The 19,902-nt window shown below is 43.9% G+C and overlaps 1 protein-coding gene across 1 annotated transcript in view; it reads right to left on the bottom strand.

Annotated features, from left to right (window-relative positions):
• The window catches only part of LOC141127724 (uncharacterized), a 45,972-nt gene that overhangs the window by 12,959 nt on the left and 13,111 nt on the right, over positions 1-19,902 (bottom strand). The window contains exons 2-5 of the mRNA XM_073614472.1: positions 19,544-19,798; positions 8,173-8,285; positions 5,863-6,082; positions 1,775-1,924 (exon numbers count right to left, since the gene is read on the bottom strand). Coding sequence (XP_073470573.1) covers positions 1,775-1,924; positions 5,863-6,082; positions 8,173-8,285; positions 19,544-19,798 — 738 coding nt within the window. The remainder of the gene's footprint in view (positions 1-1,774; positions 1,925-5,862; positions 6,083-8,172; positions 8,286-19,543; positions 19,799-19,902) is intronic.

Below are 19,902 nucleotides of genomic sequence, written 5' to 3'. Positions count from 1 at the left end.
AACCCCTACTCATCTCCTCCCTTCTCCCTCATCTCCATAAGCCCGACTCATCTCCTCCCTTCTCCCTCACCTTCATAACCCCTATTTATCTCCCCCCTTCTCCCTCACCTCCATAACCCCTACTCATCTCCTCCCTTCTCCCTCACCTCCATAACCCCTACTCATTTCCTCCCTTCTCCCTCCTCTCCATAACCCCTACTCATCTCCTCCCTTCTCCCTCATCTCCATAAGACCTACTCATCTCCTCCCTTCTCCCTCACCTTCATAACCCCTATTTATCTCCTCCCTTCTCCCTCACCTCCATAACCCCTACTCATCTTCTCCCTTTTCCCTCATCTCCATAACCCCTACTCATCTCCTCCCTTCTCCCTCATCTCTATAACCCCTACTCCTCTCTTCCCTTCTTACTCATCTTCTCCCCTCTTCCTCATTTCCATAACCCCTCCTCATCTCTTACTCTCTTCCTCATCTCCGTAACCCCAACTCATCTCCTCCTCACCACAACCTCTCTTAATCACTTCCTCTCTTCCTCATCTTCAAAACCCCTAACTCACCTTTTCCCCCCACTCATCACCATAACCTCAGCTTAACCCCTTCCACCTTTTACTCATTTCCATAGCCCCACCTTATCTTCTCCCCTCTTCCTCATCTCCATAGCCCATCCTCATCTTTTCTTGTCTTGCTCATCTCCCCCCTCTTCCTCATCCCCATAATCTCTCCTCATCGCTTACCTTCTTCCTCATTTGCATAACCCCACCTCATCTCCATATCCCCTCCTAGTGCACAGGCAGAGAGCACAGGAAGTTATTAGCTAACAAGATTTCTGGCAGGATCAGCAGGTATTGTATGCACTTATAGAACAAATGTGAATGTACACTTTTAATGGTATATTTAACAATTCAAAAGGGAACAAATAAAATAAGTTCATTGTTAGGGTTTACATACACTTTAAAGCGGAGTTCCGTCTTGGGGAAAAAATTAAAGACAGTAGCTACAAATACTGTAGCTGCTGACTTTTACTATAAGGACACTTACCTGTCCAGGGAGCCCGCAATGTCGGCACCGCAGCAGATCTTCGGATCGTCTGTCGGGTGCAGCCGCCGCCATTCCAGATAAGGAAACCCGGCAGTGAAGCCATTCGGCTTCACAGCCAGGTCCCCACTGCACATGTGCGAAGTGTACCATTGGCCCGGCGGCAGAGGAAGGAGGAGGGGGCCGAACTTCCGGGAGATCAGGCCACAGCCCGGTCTCCCGGAAGTGGGGAAGGGGACCTGTAAAATATGGGTACCTGTTCCCCCCTCCCCCGAAAGGTACCAAATGTGACACCGGAGGGGGGAGGAAGCAATTAAGCGGAGGTTCCACTTTTGGGTGGAACTCCACTTTAAGCAGTTAGGTTGAGTCATTATGTTAGTTTCTTGTTAGGTAGATAATGTCATAGGAGGAAGCCATTCCTGTTAAAGAAGCCTTCTCCAATGGAAACCCTTAAACTGCGGGCTTCCATAGGTTACACTGTGTGAGAGGAGAGTTAATTGGTAAGCCTCTGCCTCAGTACTCTCTTCAGAGCTCACGGACCTAAACCAAATCATTAATTGCTTTATTGGAATGTTACCTAAACTAATAAATGAAGCTGGATGGCCTGGCAGGCCACATCAGCTCCAACAACTTTTTAAAACTATACCTTAAGAGCAGTTGACCTTATATTGTTTACCTCAATTTCCTTTTTCTCTGATGACTGCATAAGAAAAAAAAAAAAAATATATATATATATATTTACCAAATTCACACTGTCTGCCAGGAACATCTGGGCTTAAATCATAATAGCCAGTATTGCACTGGCACGTAAATGTCTCCACATTGGATTCATTGAAATTGCAGGTGGCATATTGAGAGCATTTGTTAAAACCCACGGCACAACTGTTTTGGGCTGTAAACACAAAAACATCAGTATTGCATTAATATCATTGTGAAATCTATTTTCTATCCAGCAACAAATAAGTAAGACTGCATGATGCCCCTATTACCTTAGAGCCATGATATAGCTAGTAATCATAAGCCATATTCAGATGTTGATTTTCCAAGATCAAAATGAGTTGTGTGTAAGTTGTGGAATTCTATGTGTGAATCGTTGTCAAATCGCCAAGGTTAGAGATGTTAAAATGACAGTATATGTGGAAGACAGATGGTGTCTGAAGCCCCCCACCTCTGTTCAGAGATAGTCTTTTCAGTTTAAAGAAGAATTCCAGTTATGGCAATGTTTACATTGGTGCAGCTTGGACCAACATAACTATGTATATACCATACATGTGGGATCCCTTTAGAAGCTGGAGATCACTGTAATAGGCACCCCTACTAGCTGCCGGAAGGTAAAGAGCATGACATCACCATGCCGCTTCTCCAATCAGATAATGCTTTGGATTCATTGAAAAAAACTCAAAGTAATCTCTGAACGGCCCACATGCTGAGCAGCCAACCTTCTGTGTTCAGGATACATCAGGGCAACTGCTCGGCTGGGGGCCCAAAAGCTAGTGGAGATCACTGGACTGGCAGTGTCTACTATGAGGATTTCCAGCTTCTAGAAGGATCCCGCAGGTATGGTATATGCATAGTTATACTGGTCCAAGCTGGACCAATGTAACTATGTAAAAACATCCATAACTGGAATTTTTCTTTAATGTAGATGGCCTCTTGTGATCCATTTGTACTCTCTGTCTTTGAAAGAATGTCCCTTTACTTTAAAGTTCAGGAAAGGTGCTTAGTGTTGGCTTGTAGAATTTGCCCTCCTGTGTTGGGTCATTCATTTGTTGAGAAATTTTTTTTTTTTTGAATGTACATAATTCTGTCTCAGTGTACTTGGACAATCAATATATACCTTGACACATTCCATGGTGACTGGATTGGAGTCACTGAGTTACCCATAAGGGGTATGTTCCTATCACTCATTGGTGCAGCTTGGACCAACATAACTATGTACTGTATATACCATACATGTGGGATCCCTTTAGAAGCTGGAGATCACTGTAATAGGCACCTCTACTACAGTGATGTCCACTAGCTGCCGGAAGGTAAAGAGCATGACATCACCATGCCGCCTCTCCAATCAGATAATGCTTTGGATTCATTGAAAACAACTCAAAGTAATCTCTGAACGGCCCACATGCTGAGCAGCCAACCTTCTGTGTTCAGGATACATCAGGGCAACCACTCGGCATGGAACCCAAAAGCTAGTGGAGATCCCTGGAGTGGCAGTGTCTACTATGAGGATTTCCAGCTTCTAGAAGGACCCCACAGGTATGGTATATGCATAGTTATACTGGTCCAAGCTGGACCAATGTAGCTATGTAAAAACATCCATAACTGGAATTCTTCTTTAATGTAGATGGCCTCTTGTGATCCAGTTGTACTCTCCGTCCTTGAAAAAATGTCCCTTTACTTTAAAGTTTAGAAAATGTGCTTTATGTTGGCTTGTAGAATTTGCTCTCCTGTGTTGGGCCATTCATTTGTTGAGATTTTTTTTTTTTTGGATCTACAAGCTTCTGTCTCAGTGTACTTGGACAATAAATATATTCCATGGTGACTGGATTAGAGTCACTGAGTTATCCATGAGGGGTATGTTCCTATCACTCATTAGGACTGGAGAAGTGGCTTGGACAACCTGAAGGGTCATCAGTGCTAAGCATTACTGTTCATTCATTCAGATATAATGGTCCTCTATGGGAACCCTTGTATCATAACAGACAGGCAGGTAGGTCACATATTAAAAAGAAATAAAATTCTACTAGTGCATGACCATCTTAAGTCTGCTGCTATTGGCTGTCTTAGTTTCACAGATTAACACTCTTTCTCTGCACAAGGAAAGCTGGCTATATACTCGTAAAATGTTTTTCAAAAATGTTGATTTTAAAAATGTTGATCAATATTCTAACAGATCCACTTTTGTTTTCAACCACAGTGATGGGATAATTCGACGGAGCAGGATGGAAGATTTTTCTCAAACAAAATTCCAACAGTGAATGTGATTTTCATTTGATATTGTCCATTTATTTCAAAATCGAATGTTAAAAACAAACAAGGTTTGTAAAGGAGAAGTATAGCCAAAGCTTTTCATTGCCCATACTTCTATGGATCACAGGAGTACGATTCGTTCTGCACTCCGGTCACCCATTTTCAGCTGCCAGCGGGCCAAAGCCCGCTGTTGGCTGGCATCACAAAGCTTTGAATAGACTGCCAGCCGGCTCAACCTCTCAGTGATCAGCTGACAGCCTGAGCCAGCCGATCCACAGCCCAGCACTCCAGTGAGCACTGGAGGGGCAGAGCAGAGAGACGCTGGCTGACAGTCCTGGCTCTCTGCTCAGAGCGAAGGGGAGAACTGAGTGATCGGCCGTGTTTGATCGCTAAGTTCTCAGTGCAGAGCCGGCGGGGGAACAGATGCAGCATCAGATTGATGATGCATCCACCTATAATTATTCTTTTTGTATAGCTGATTATTCTCTTTTAAGTACTTTCCAACATTTGTCAAGTCATTGAATGTACTGAGAATTTTTGTAGGAATGAACATCCATTTGGCCCAGCATCACCTTTCTGAGGAAAGTTATTCTATAGACTGTGGGCAGCTAAGTGTTAAAGTAGAATATTCCTTAAAAACAATTTTATTTGTATTTTGAAATAATTTAAATTTAAAGCTTGGAAAATGTCTCCTGAACATTTTTACAAATAAAGAGTAAGAGCTATAAAAGGTGAAATTAGTAGTAAAATTAGAGACAGAGAATAGATAGATAGATAGATAGATAGATAGATAGATAGATAGATAGATAGATAGATAGATAGATAGATAGATAGATAGATAGATAAATAGAGATAGATAGATAGATAGATAGATAGATAGATAGATAGATAGATAGATAGATAGATAGATAGATAAATAGAGATAGATAGATAGATAGATAGATAGATAGATAGATAGATAGATAGATAGATAGATAGATAGATAGATAGATAGCTTTATCACAATGTGACATCATGGGTGTTATTTACTAGAGGCAAATCCACTTTGCACTGCAAGTCCACTTGGAAGTAAAGTCGCTGTAGATCCGAGGGGGACATACAAGGAAAATAAAAAACAGCATTTTATCTTGCACATGATTGGATGAGAAAATCAGCAGAGCTTCCGCTCATTTCAGAGCTTCCCCTCAGATTTACAGCGACTGCACTTCCAAGTGCACTTGTAGTGCAAAGTGGATTTGCCTTTTCTTAAATAACCCCCCATGTCAGTAAATATTGATCTATCGTTTCTGGCCCTCTGATAAAAAGGTCATTAAAACCACCTTGCATTTTATTGGTTGAGTCACTACAGCAGCTGGCTTCTAGGAGGACACACTTCCAGTGTGTGACGATCTGGTGTTTTTGCTTCTTTGTGTAGGATAGAGATAATGTATACCCAACGTTACCCGGATTTCAGGGAACATGCTATATACACAGCTAATGCACACATATGGTATAAAAGTTGTTTTACCCGTCCAATCAGTCCTGGTTGTCGACCTAACCTTTTTTTTTTACTGCAGTTAAAAAGATACATCTTGGTCACCTCCCCTCCCTCAGCCCATGATTGGACGGTGAATGAGCAGCAGCACACTGTGTTGTGTTCATCCTTCTGCTCACTCTGTTCTCTTCTGCTGTCAGCATGTTTCTGGTTAATACATGTACATTGCAGAACACCTGACCTTATAACTGTATTCACTGATTTTTTTTTTTTTGTATCTACCTAGAGTTTATCTATGCTATGGTAAAGGATTGTTACAGACATAAAGACATTAGAAAGACAGACAGGTTCTTGTAATAGAACAACAAAGAGAGTGTCTGATTTACCACTGAAGTTGTATGATCTTGGATCGATTAGCAGAACCGAGCTCTGGTTCAGCGCTTCGTAGAAATCTTGGCTAATGTTCACCATTGTGATGTTAACGGCAACGTTTGTGATGATGTCATACTCCACGATAACGCTACCGGCTTTCAGAGCCTTCAACACAACGCGCATTTTGCCGGAATTGATATAATCTCGTATCACGGCGGTCAGATACTTTAGCAGCTGGAGGAAAGACAAAAAGAATAGATGAGAATGTGTGTCCTAAAACAATTACTCCCTATGGGCCATTATATCAAAATTAAAAAAAATAACTTCCATTAATTAAATATTCAACTTGGAGGTAAAGCCCAATTCAGCTCTCACTCCCAGCAGCTTATGATTTTTGAATAATTCTTACATGAAAATGCTTCTTTCAGCCCTGACACACATTACAGAGCTCTGTCCTGGCAGAGCTGAGTAACAGCCACACCCCCCAACCCAAGACTTGTATTGCAGAGACGGGGGGAGGGCGTGCTGGATAAGCTCTGTTGTACTGTACTAAGTGCAACGCTGGCGCCTATTAAACTGCACAGTCATATTTAGACATTCCACACAACTGCTGTAACAGTAAAGTGGAGGTGAGACTGGGAAAATAAAGGTAGTTACTACAATGTCTATCTGACTGCATATCTATTTCTATGGTTTCAATAATTATTTGATATTTCTAAAAAACAATTAAATCTCAGCTGCCTTTTTCAACCTTTTTAACACCAAAGGACCCTTCATAACTTTCCATTCTGAAGGAACACCTGCTAATGCATTACTATATCCACAGCTCATGGTACACCAGCATGATGATCAATGAGAAGAATGCTCCTTACATTGGTGGTCGGTGGGAAGAATGATCCTTACATTGGTGGTCGGTGGGAAGAATGATCCTTACATTGGTGGTCGGTGGGAAGAATGCTCCTTACATTGGTGATCAGTGGGAAGAATGTCCCTTACATTGTGGTGGTCAGTGGGAAGAATGTTCCTTCCATTGGTGATCATTGAGAAGAATGCTTCTCACAATGTTGGTCAGTGGGAAGAATGTTCCTTACATTGGTGATCAGTAGAAAAAATGCTCCTTACATTGGTGATCAGTGGGAAGAATACCCTTACATTGATGGTCAGTGGAAAGAATGCTCCTTACACTGGTGGTCAGTGGGCCCATTAAATTGGTGATCAGTAGGGAAAATGCCCATTAAATTGGTGATCAATAGAAAGAATGTCCCTTACATTGACGATCAGTCAAAAATGTTTTCCTTACATTGGTGGTCAGTGGGAAGAATGCTCTTTACATTGGCGGTCAGTGGGAAGAATGCTCCTTATATTGATGGCCAGTGGGAAGAATGCTCCTTACAGTGGTGGCCATTGGGGAGAATGTCTCTTACACTGGTGGCCAGTAGGGAAAATGTCCATTATATTGTTGGTCAGTAGAAAGAATGACCATTACATTGATGGTCAGTCTAAAAAATGTTCCTTACATTGGGGTCAGTGGGAAGAATGGACCTTACATTGGTGGTCAGTGGGAAGAATGTTCCTTACAAGGGTGGTCATTTGGAGGAATGCTCCTTACATTGGTGGTTAATATGAGGAATGCTCCTTATGTTAATGATCAGTAGGAAGAATGCTCCTTACATTGGGGGTCGGTGGGAAAAATGCAACTTTTATTACAACTCAGACACAAAAACTTTTGGCATGGCAGTCAGTAGAAGTAATACAGATATACAGTATATAACCAATACCAAGGGGTGTATTCATAAAAAGAAAAAAAAAATCATAGAGCTATTTGCCCTGTGAAGCTGCATGCACATTCGTTCTGTATAAATTCGTTGTGGGCAAATCAAATGTTACTTGACTTTTTTCATACAAAACAGAATGAAAATATTGAACCATGGCCACTAGATGGAGCTGACGATCACAGTAATTAGGTATTTATTGCCTCAGCTCCATCTAGCGGCCATGATGTGCTATTTTCCTGATTCGGTCTATTTTGTATGAAGAACGTTCAACTTGGGAAGAAGACAGCCCAATAACATTCATGTGACAAGTAGCTTTGTGAATTCTGTTATAAATAGACCCCACGTATCAGCTATTGAGTGCTAGGAAAAGGTCAGAATTCAAACCAAAGGTCCAGAATCTCATGGGCACCAAGGGTTTCAGGCAACAGAAAAGCGGTAGGTTAATGGTGGGTCATGGATTTAACCAGAGGGTAAAATTATCAGTACATCAGCACCAATGCCTCAAATGAACTTCCCCCAAACCAGAAAGTAGTGACAGACTCTTCTCACCTCATCTATAAAACTTTTCTCAAATTCTTTGAATGCGCTATTGTTTGAATCGTTGTAAGCATCCTTGTAGTCCTGACCAGTCACTCTTATTTGTGAAGCATAAACTCTTGCAGCTGTGGGAGAGATTTGAAAACAGATCAAATTAGAACCAAGCCTAATATTAGCAATTGCAGCAAATTAAAACCAAGCCATGAAGAATATGTGAACCCAATCACTAAAAATCTGGCGATCCCGCTACAAAGGTCCTTGTTCAGGCACTTCCTGTTCTAGGGTGGCAATTCCTGTGTGTCAATTTTATCCTGCGTTGTCACCCTGTCACCCTGTACAATCAGCCGCGGTTACCGACATTGCACAGGCATGGTCTACTGTTGTCACCATCATAAAAAAATGACAAGCAGTCATCACTGAAGTGCATGTAGACAGACAGTAGCTGCAAAGAGGCTGCAGGAGATCTGCAGCACTCAGATGCAACAAAGGATTAAAAAAAAAAAAAAAGATGAAAACTGTATTTTATAGATAACGCAAAAAATGGCAGTTGTCTATGGTTTATAGGGTTTTAAATCTATGATCATTACCTTACTTGCGTTTAATTTTTAACTAAATACAGTATGTTGAGGCTTTTCAACAACTCCTTTTTTTCTTTTTTTTTCTCACATAAGCTTTAACATGTTAATGTATTTCAAATCTTCAGCCTTCGATCAAAGAATATCTGGTGATCCCTCTATAAAGATTCTTGTTCAGCATTTCCCATCATAGGGTGAAAGCTGCCTCCCAAATGTGCTCTTGCATTGTCACCCTGTCACATGTTTACCTTGGTGGACATGAAGTGGTCATGCCGACACACATTGTACCTGCTTAGTCATTGACCATCAATGGTCACTATCAATGACCACCGATAGCCACCAGCTGACTATCAATGGTCACCATCATTGATCACCAATAGCCACCATCATTGACTATCAGCGGCTACTGTGACCATCAATGATCACAAACATTGACCATCAATGGCCTCAAATACCATCAATGGCACCATTATTGGCTATCAAAGGCACTATCATCGAGCATCAATGGTCACCATAATTGGCCACCAATGGTCACCATCATTGACCACCAGTGGCCACCATCATTGATCATCAATGGTCACCATCGTTAACCATTGTCACTGACTGCATAGTCATTGACCAACAATAGCCACCAGCATTGACTATCAATGGTCACTATCATTGACCACCAATGGCCATCATCATTGACCACCAATGGCCACTATTATTGACCATCAATGGCCTTTATGACCATCAATGGTCACCATCCTTGACCACCAATGACACCATCAATGACCACAAATGGTCACCATCATTGACCATCAATGGTTACCATCAATGACGATCAATGGTCACCATCACTGACCATCAATGGTCACTATCATTAACCACCAATGGCACCATCATTGACCACCAATGGCACCATTATTGACCATCAATGGTCACCATCATTGACCACAAACGATCACCATCATTGACCATCAATGGTCACCATCAATCACGATCAATGGTCACCATCAATGACCACAAATGGTCACCATCATTGACCATCATTTGTCACCATCATTGACCATCAATGGTTACCATCCTTGACCACCAATGGCACCATCATTGACCATCAATGGTCACCATCATTGACAATCAATGGTCACCATCAATCACGATCAATGGTCACCATCAATGACCACAAATGGTCACAATCATTGACCATCAATGCTCACCATCAATGACCATCAATGATCACCAACACTATCCATCAATGGTCCCCATCGTTGACCATTGTCACTATCAAACACAGGTCCAGTGCACAGATGTGCAGTAGATGCTGGAGCAAACTCATGTAGACAGGTAGCTGAATGAGGCTAAAGCGGATCAGCATCACTGAGAAAAGGATAAAGAAAAAAGGATGGGCAAATGTTAAACTATTTTATCGAGAGAAAATCATGAAAATTGTTTTATGATACAAAGTGCTTTAGCAAACTATGGATGCCACCCAAATAGGATTTAAATCTACTTTTAGTTTGGGCTTTTTCTTTTACAGATGCTAATCCAGTTCCCCGGAACTTTCTTCTCCCAGCCATGTATCAATAATAACATTTTATTTTCAAACATTGTAGCAAAAATTGACACTGTGTCTCACACCCCAGCCGAAGTTTCCGTCCTGAGGTGCGTGGGATCGTTAGAAGTGAGGGAGTTCATGAATTGTCAGTGGGAAATGTAAATAGAGTGTGTGAGGAGAGCCAGGGGAGCTACCGCAGGTACAAGTGGTAAAGTGAGCGATTGTCATCAATCAGGATATATCATGAAAGGTCAGCTACTGTGACATGACAGCAGTCTGACTGCGACTCCTAGCTGTAGGCGTCATAATTTTGCCATTGTCCTCACTGATGTGACTCAATGTGTATTGAGGAAACAATCATTAAGTGCCTATGGCACCTTCTGCAAATTAGATCTATGTAAACTGTCAGGAAGCTGTACTTTACTTATACGCAAGTAGCATTACTAAATTGTTCAAAATTGTATTCTAAAGCCCACAACCCAATGAAAGCTTTTTATTTAATTTTGGACTGATTTCTTTATCAGATTTTGATTGCAGTCCCTGTTCCTTTTTTGGGAGATTTATCCTAATTTCCCATCAGGACAGAAAATTATGACAAATCTCTTTAATAGAAACACAGACGACAAGAACAAAAACATATTTAGTTATTTTGAGTCTGTCTTTTATGCAATGTCTGTCCATGTTCCTAAAAACAGGTGACCATTTCTCTCTGACCTCTCTTTTCCTTCTTTAGACGGATATAACAAGGTTGGTTTTGTAAAAAATACAGTATATCAATACAAAATTTAAATAATAATAATATTGATACATGCAAAAAACGAATATGTATATGTTATTTGCATATATTATTATATTACTATTATTATTATTTTTATTATTTATACATATGTTTATGATTTTTATTTACCTTGGTGGGTAGTCATACAGCAGCTTGAGATTGAGCGAAGGGTCAAGAGTGTAAATTTCTTTTTTTTACATATATTATTATCCATTTTCTGTATATTTGATTTATTTATTTATTGAGTGATTTGATAGAAGCACAGACTACATTTCGTCTGTTATCACTGACGCTACATAAGGTTGGTCTTGTGACTGCCATTGACCATGAGTTCTACACAGTTACTAAAGAAATGCATTATGGGGCTTAGGGTAGGAGGCCTTGGGTGGCAAGAGATTGCCTGCCTGAGTTCCAGCTGCCCCAAAAGCAGTGGACCCTTTGCTCTTAAGGCTCCTTGAACTCTATGATTGGAACTGCATACTTGTGCTTACTTTGCTAATAATTTTCCTGATTGCATAAGAAAGCATCATCTGCACAGGTCATGAAAATAATATCCAGTTTCATGGTTGCAAGGGGGCATTAAATTTGTGCCATGCTTTTGAAAGGTAGTTTAAAAAAGGCCAAAGGGACAAGACGTCCTAAATGCCCTTAATACAATATAACAGCATTGATATGTTCTTAGAACATGGCTTTTTTGTTTTAACTAAAACTCTTTGTGCTCCTAGCTGGAGGATTAAACTTCATAAAATGAAGGAAGTGCACATGCATAGCCTGTACTGTAGCTTTGCTGATTTGATTAATGATATTTCCGTACGTACTTTCTAAACAAAACAGTGAATATATTGAGCCCTGTTCAAGCGGATTAGGTGCTCAACAAATACTGAGTCACGAAAGTGCTGAAAGGGAATTAAAGAAGGATAAGGATGCTAAGTAAAGTACACAACCCAGAACTACCCATCACATTTCTCTTTCCATTAGCAGCCCAACTTTCTTAAAACTTGTTTAATCTGAATTGTTCAATTAAAAAATTACCAGCGAAAAAACAGATGTCTAGATGTGTTATCTGGTTCCTGCCTACAATGCCAAGAAAGAAGTCTGGGAAGTAGGGATGAGCTTCGTGTTCGAGTCGAACCCATGTTCGACTCGAACATCGGCTGTTCGATCGTTCGCCGAATTGCGAACGTTATGGGCCGTTCGCGCTAAATTCGTGTGGCGCGTCACGGCCCATAATTCACTGCGGCATCGCAGTGCATTGCTGGCTGATGATTGGCCAAGCATGCACTATGACCCGCATGCTTGGCCAATCACAGCGCTGTCAGTAGAGAGAGCTGTAATTGGCCAAAGCCAGGGTGGCTTTGGCCAATTACGGCTCAGGGCATTTAGTACACACCCCACACTATATAAGGCCGCCTGCACGGCGGCCCTGTGTAGTGTGTGTTCCGGTGTGCTGAGAGATAGAGAGAGAGAGAGACAGTGTCATTTGATTTGAGTTAGATAGATTAGGCAGAACAGTCAGTCAGTTAGCTGCACTTACAGTGTATTGTGTATATATATGCATCCCAGGTGTTGCATATATATATATACACTGTATTCAGTTTAGCTAGATCCGTTCCTGTTATCTTCTATCTAGACTATTTACATTTAATGCAGTGCGTCCTGCTCACAGTGTTCAGCTAGATCCGTTCCTGTTATCTTCTAGACTATTTACATTTAGTGCAGTGCGTCCTGCTCACAGTGTTCAGCTAGATCCGTTCCTGCTATTTACATTTAGTGCAGTGCGTCCTGCTCACAGTGTTCAGCTAGATCCGTTCCTGTTAAATTCCTACTGACCGGCAGGCTTGTCTGGTTACAGTATATAAAGCTACCTGAAGAAAATTACAGGTGTTCTATTTGATCCTATTAGTACCACGGTCAGGCAGCTAGACTATTTACATTTAGTACAGTGTGTCCTGCTCACAGTGTTCAGCTAGATCCGTTCCTGTTATCTTCCTACTGACAGGCAGGCTTGTCTGGTTACAGTATATAAAGCTACCTGAAGAAAATTACAGGTGTTCTATTTGATCCTATTAGTACCACGGTCAGGCAGCTAGACTATTTACATTTAGTACAGTGCGTCCTGCTCACAGTGTACAGCTAGATCCGTTCCTGTTATCTTCCTACTGACAGGCAGGCTTGTCTGGTTACAGTATATAAAGCTACCTGAAGAAAATTACAGGTGTTCTATTTGATCCTATTAGTACCACGGTCAGGCAGCTAGACTATTTACATTTAGTACAGTGCGTCCTGCTCACAGTGTTCAGCTAGATCCGTTCCTGTTATCTTCCTACTGACAGGCAGGCTTGTCTGGTTACAGTATATAAAGCTACTTGAAGAAAATTACAGGTGTTCTATCCCAGCTTAGTGCAGCTACAGGCCATTAGTATGTCTGGAAGGCCAAGAAGGAGAGGCAGACAGTCACAAGCCAATAAGAGAGGGCAAGCAGGCTCTGTGTCTAGTGCTGGTCGTGGAGACGGTGCATCCTCATCAGCACGTGGCCATGGGACACGCTTGGCCTTTTTTTCGGCAGCTGGCCATGTTGAGCCGCAACATGCGGAAGACTTGGTCGAGTGGATGACCAAGCCGTCCTCATCCTCCTCATCCTCTCTCACCCATGCCCAGGGTGCTTTGTCTGGCAAAGCAGCGGCCTCTTCCCTCAGCTCAATGTCATCAGTGACTCCTTCCCTAGCTCCACCATGTCCTCATGAGGATTCCCTCGAACTGTTTGACCACAGTGTTGGGTACATGCTCCAGGAGGATGCCCAGCGTTTGGAAGGCTCTGATGACGATACTGAGCTCGATGAAGGCAGTAACATGAGCGCGGACAGAGGGGGTGCCCAAGAAGGACAGCAATCTGGCAGTCATGCTCCCCCTGCTGCAGCATACTGCCAGGTTTGCTCCAGTGATGAGGAGGGAGGGGATGATGAGGTCACTGACTCAACGTGGGTGCCTGATAGGAGAGAGGAGGAGGAGGAGGAGGAGGAGGAGGAGGAGGAGGAGGAGGAGGAGGCGGCAGCACATCACCAACGAGGCAGGATGCCCTCCAGGGGCCAGCCTAAGGGCAGCACATTGACTGCATCACACCCCAAAGCTCCACATGTGCAGGGCGCTGCAGTCTCTGCGCGTTATTCAAAAAGTTCTTTGGTGTGGGCCTTTTTTGAGACGAGTGCATCAGATCGCACCGCTGCTATTTGCAACATATGTCTCAAGCGTATCTCGCGTGGCCAAAATATCTCCCGCTTGGGTACCACATGCTTGACCAGACATATGTTGACCTGCCATGCAGTTCGTTGGCAAGCGTATCTAAAAGACCCACACCAAAGAACAAAGAGGATCTCTCCTTGCTCCTCATCAGCTGAGATTTCCAACCCCACTAGACCTTCAGTCCTCTCTGAGACCTACAGTGAGAGGAATGAAGGTGTAGAATTAGGTGTGTCACAGCCAAGTACTTGTGGGCAATCTGCTTTTGGTACACCGACGTCAGATTGTACCAGGCAAATTTCCCTGCCCCAGCTGCTGCACCGCCGAAAGAAGTTTGCTCCCAGCCATCCACATGCCCAGCGGTTGAATGCTAGCTTGGCAAAATTGCTAGCACTTCAACTGCTGCCTTTTCAGTTGGTAGACTCTGCCCCCTTCCGTGAGTTTGTGGAATGTGCGGTTCCTCAGTGGCAGGTACCCAAACGCCACTTTTTCTCACGGAAGGCGATTCCGGCTCTCTACCGGCATGTGGAAGGCAATGTCCATGCCTCGCTGGACAGGGCGGTCAGCGGTAAGGTGCATATTACCGCTGACTCATGGTCCAGCAGGCATGGACAGGGACGTTACCTAAGTTTCACGGCGCATTGGGTGACTCTGCTGGCAGCTGGGAAGGATGCAGGACAAGGTGCAGTAGTGTTGGAGGTTGTTCCGCCACCACGCCTCCAAAATGCTGATTGTGACACACCTCTCTCCTCCACCCCCTCCTCTTCTTCTTCCTCCATGGCCTCTTCCTCGGAACCAGCGGTGCTCCGTAGGCGTTCAAGGGGCTACGCAAGTACGCAGGCCAAAAGATGCCATGCGGTGCTTGAGCTGGTGTGCTTGGGGGACAGGAGCCACACTGGGGCAGAGGTTCTGTCAGCTCTGCAGGGGCAGGTTCAGAGGTGGTTGACGCCACGCCAACTTAAGGCAGGAATGGTGGTTTGCGACAATGGCACCAACCTCCTCTCTGCCCTCCGACAGGGACAAATGACCCATGTGCCCTGTTTGGCTCACGTCCTTAACTTGGTGGTGCAGCGGTTCTTGGGCAGGTACCCGGGCTTACAGGATGTCCTGAGGCAGGCCAGGAAAGTCTGTGTGCATTTCCGCCGGTCATATAATGCCAGTGCTCGGCTGACGGACCTCCAAAAGGAGTTTAACCTGCCCAAGAACCGCCTAATCTGTGACATGCCCACCAGGTGGAACTCAACGTTGGCCATGCTGCAGCGGCTGCACACGCAGCAGAGGGCCATCAATGAGTACCTGTGCGACTATGGCACCAGGACAGGGTCAGGGGAGCTTGGTTTTTTTTCCCCACGCCAGTGGGCCATGATCAGGGATGCATGCACTGTCCTGTCACCATTCGAGGAGGCCACGAGGATGGTGAGCAGTGACAGTGCATGCATCAGTGACACTGTCCCCCTTGTCCACCTGTTGGAGCACACGCTGCGTGGAATAATGGACAGGGCACTTGAGGCAGAACAGAGGCAGGAAGAGGAGGACTTCCTTAGCTCTCAAGGCCCCCTTTATCCAGACAGTGTTCCTGCGTGCCCGCCGATCACACAGGAAGAGGACGAGGAGGAAGAGGAGGAGGAGGAAGATTGTGTCAGTATGGAGGTGGAGCCTGGCACTCAGCATCAGCAGCAGTCTTTAAGGGATCAGTCCCAAGAAACACATGGACTTGTACGTGGCTGGGAGGAGGTGGCTGCGGACCATGTCGTTCTTAGTGACCCAGAGGACTCCGGACCGAATGCCTCAGCAAACCTACGCTGCATGGCCTCCCTGATCCTGCAAAGCCTGCGTAAGGATCCTCGTATTCGTGGTATCAAGGAGAAGGACCAATACTGGCTGGCAACCCTCCTTGATCCACGTTACAAGGGTAAGGTTGCGGACCTTATCTTGCCATCGCAGAGGGAGCAGAGGATGAAACATCTTCGGGAGGCCTTGCAGAAAGGTCTGTGCAACGCGTTCCCAGAGACTGGGAGGTTACAAACTCCTGTTTCTGGACAACGTGTTGCTGAGGCTTCGGTCAGTCAAAGAAGGAGCGGTGGAGAAGGTGGCCGTCTGACCGATGCGTTCAGACAATTTTTTGGTCCGCAGCCCCAAGGTATGATCGGTTCCAGCAACCATCGCCAGCGTCTGTTTTACATGGTGCAGGAATACCTAGGGGCAAGATCAGACTTGGACACCTTTCCCACCGAAAATCCTCTGGGTTACTGGGTCTTGAGGATGGATCACTGGCCAGAGCTTGCACAGTATGCAATTGAGCTACTGGCCTGTCCTGCATCCAGCGTTCTTTCGGAACGCACATTCAGTGCTGCTGGAGGCGTGGTAACCGATCACAGGGTGCGTCTGTCCACCGACTCGGTCGATCGGCTGACCTTCATAAAAATGAATGAGTCTTGGATCACAACCAGCTACCAAGCACCTGATGCTGATGTAACCGAATAATTTTTTTTGAAATCTCAGATCCCTTCAAAGACTGCCTATGCTGATGCTGAGTGACTATCCCTGAGTAATTATCCTCTTCCTCCTCAATCATCACGCTGATAGCTTGTAAGAACATTTTTGGTTCTGGGCGCCACCACCAGTGCCTAAGGCACAATTTTTCAGCCCCTGTTTAACAGGGGCGTGTAATTACAATTTTTGATGTAATACTTTGCAGCAGGGCTCGTTCCTGCATTCCAACTAGAGTGTCTGTGAGGGGTTGCAGTGTTGTGGCACCAGCACCAGTGCCTAGGGCCCAATTTTTCTGCCCCTGTCTAACAGGGGCGTGTAATTACAATTTTTGATGCAATACTTTGCAGCAGGGCTCGTTCCTGCGTTCCAACTAGAGTGTCTGTGAGGGGTTGCAGTGTTGTGGCACCAGCACCAGTGCCTAAGGCCCAATTTTTCTGCCCCTGTCTAACAGGGGCGTGTAATTACAATTTTTGATGCAATACTTTGCAGTAGGGCTCGTTCCTGCGTTCCAACTAGAGTGTCTGTGAGGGGTTGCAGTGTTGTGGCACCAGCACCAGTGCCTAAGGCCCAATTTTTCTGCCCCTGTCTAACAGGGGCGTGTAATTACAATTTTTGAAGCAATCATTTGCAGCAGGGCTCGTTCCTGCGTTCCAACTAGAGTGTCTGTGAGGGGTTGCAGTGTTGTGGCACCAGCACCAGTGCCTAAGGCCCAATTTTTCTGCCCCTGTCTAACAGGGGCGTGTAATTACAATTTTTGAAGCAATAATTTGCAGCAGGGCTCGTTCCTGCGTTCCAACTAGAGTGTCTGTGAGGGGTTGCAGTGTTGTGGCACCAGCACCAGTGCCTAAGGCCTAATTTTTCAGCTGCTGTTCAACAGGGGCATGTAATTACAATTCTTGATCTAATATTTCACAGCAGGGCCCTGTGAGGGCTTACAGTGTTGTGGCCACAGCAACACCTAAGGCCCAAATTTCTGCTGAGTATATAGGGCAGGACCCTACTTTCAAACATCTAACTTACAAACGACTCCTACTTGCAAACGGAAGGAGACAACAGGAAGTGAGATGAAATCTACCCCTAGGAAGGGAAATTCTCTCCTGTAAGAGTTAATATGGGAAAACAAGTTCTCCTTTCCACTGATGCTTTCCAATCCTTGTTCCACAAAAAAACCCAAATTTTCAAAAAACATTTTTCATTGGGACAAAAAAGTGAGGTGAAATCTTCTGAAGAGGAGGAAAGACAGCAAAACAAATGTCACAGGGGTGATAACCCTTCCCTATGTTTTCCAAAAAGCTTAGAAAAGATTTTTTGGCTGGAGCTAAACACGTTAAAAATGTTCAAAATTACAAACAGATTCTACTTAACAACAAACCTACAGTCCCTGTCTTGTTTGCACCGCCTGTATACTGCTGTTCAGAGTATATAGGGCCTGGTGGCCCCACACCTTTCCTTATTTTAATTTGGGTGCGGGGTTCCCCTTAATATCCATACAAGACCCAAAGGGACTGGTAATGGACTGGGGGGTACCCATGCCGTTTGTCTCACTGATTTTCATCCATATTGCCATGACCCGACATGACATTAAACCCGCAAGCAGTTTTAAATGAGATTTTTTCCTTTAAAAATGACATTTGGTGCAGGGACTGTTCTAAACATGGGAAACACGCGTCACTTTACAGGCATACTATAGACACCCCCCAGGTACGATATTTAAAGGAATATTTCACTTTTTTTTTTTTACTTTAAGCATCATTAAAATCACTGCTCCCGAAAAAACGGCCGTTTTTAAAAGTTTTTTTTGCATTGATACATGTCCCCTGGGGTAGGACCCGGGTCCCCAAACCCTTTTTAGGACAATACCATGCAAATTAGCCTTTAAAATGAGCACTTTTGATTTCGAACGTTCGAGTCCCATAGACGTCAATGGGGTTCTAACGTTCGTGCGAACTTTCGGTCCGTTCGCGGGTTCTGGTGCGAACCGAACCGGGGGGTGTTCGGCTCATCCCTACTGGGAAGGAAGATACCGATTGTTTGGTCAAATGATTGAGTGGGAGAAGCTGTAAGGCGGTCTTGGGAGCTGGATAGAGTAGCTTTCTCATCCACATGTCCATTAGTTTGTATGACTGGGTGGAATAAATTGATAGGGTAAATTGGTGGGAAATTGGTCTTGAAAGGAAAGTGACTAATTTTTACATCAGAAGTTGGGGTCCCCATCTGATGTTACTGTGATTCCTCATGGTGTGGTTGACATTGACGGTATCCATTTGGGCTAAATCTCATGGAGCAGTGTTATGTGCTATTCCCAAAAAGTGCCCATGTAGTAGTGTAGACTGGCTAGATGGGTAAAGTTGTGGTTTATGTACATTTGCCTTCTATGACCCCCTCCTCTTTTAATTTAACAATTAGAAATTAGGCCATGGTTGTTTTTTCAGCTGGTTGTTCAGAATGATTTACTGTTCTATATGGGTGTTTTGGCATATATGATGGTAAAATTTTAAAATGGTAAAAAAGCTCCTGTAGCTGGTTTAAATCCATGTCACACAATGCATGTGTCTTTTGGTGGGAAATGGGGTCAGGATGAATGCGTGTACATAATGAATTCATGACGGAAATTGATAAAACCACTTGGACCCACGTATGTATCCTACACTTAGCCTCAAGCAGTTACTTTTATGCTGTATATGCATGCAATAGATTCGTTCTCAGCTTTTAAAAACTGTCTTGGAAAACAAGCTTAGTTCGTCCATAAACACATTTACTTACTTGTCCAGATGGTGGTGTTGAATTTTGCTTTCTGTGGACAGGAATTTTGTTGGGTATAGATGGCATACTGTACTGATGGAAGAAGGTCTGAGAAGGTGACACTGGATGCATTCGTATTAATTACTTGCTTAGTGACGCCCTCAGTGGACAAGGTTACACTGTACTGAGCGTCTGCCGATGCCCCTTCTTTAATTAGTCTGATTACAATTGTATCACTGGTGACGCTCGTGAATTGTATAGAAACCGATGCTTTTGCTGCAAAAAAACACACAAAATAATAATCTTACCCTGATCTCTTTTGTGCAGTTTGGAAACATATAAACTGATGTTTCAGTATAGTACATATCTAATCTCTGAAT

The sequence above is a fragment of the Aquarana catesbeiana genome, linkage group LG02, assembly GCF_042186555.1.
Source record: "Aquarana catesbeiana isolate 2022-GZ linkage group LG02, ASM4218655v1, whole genome shotgun sequence".
In the NCBI taxonomy this organism is placed as follows: domain Eukaryota; kingdom Metazoa; phylum Chordata; class Amphibia; order Anura; family Ranidae; genus Aquarana; species Aquarana catesbeiana.
This window is presented reverse-complemented; position numbering and strand designations above follow the sequence as displayed.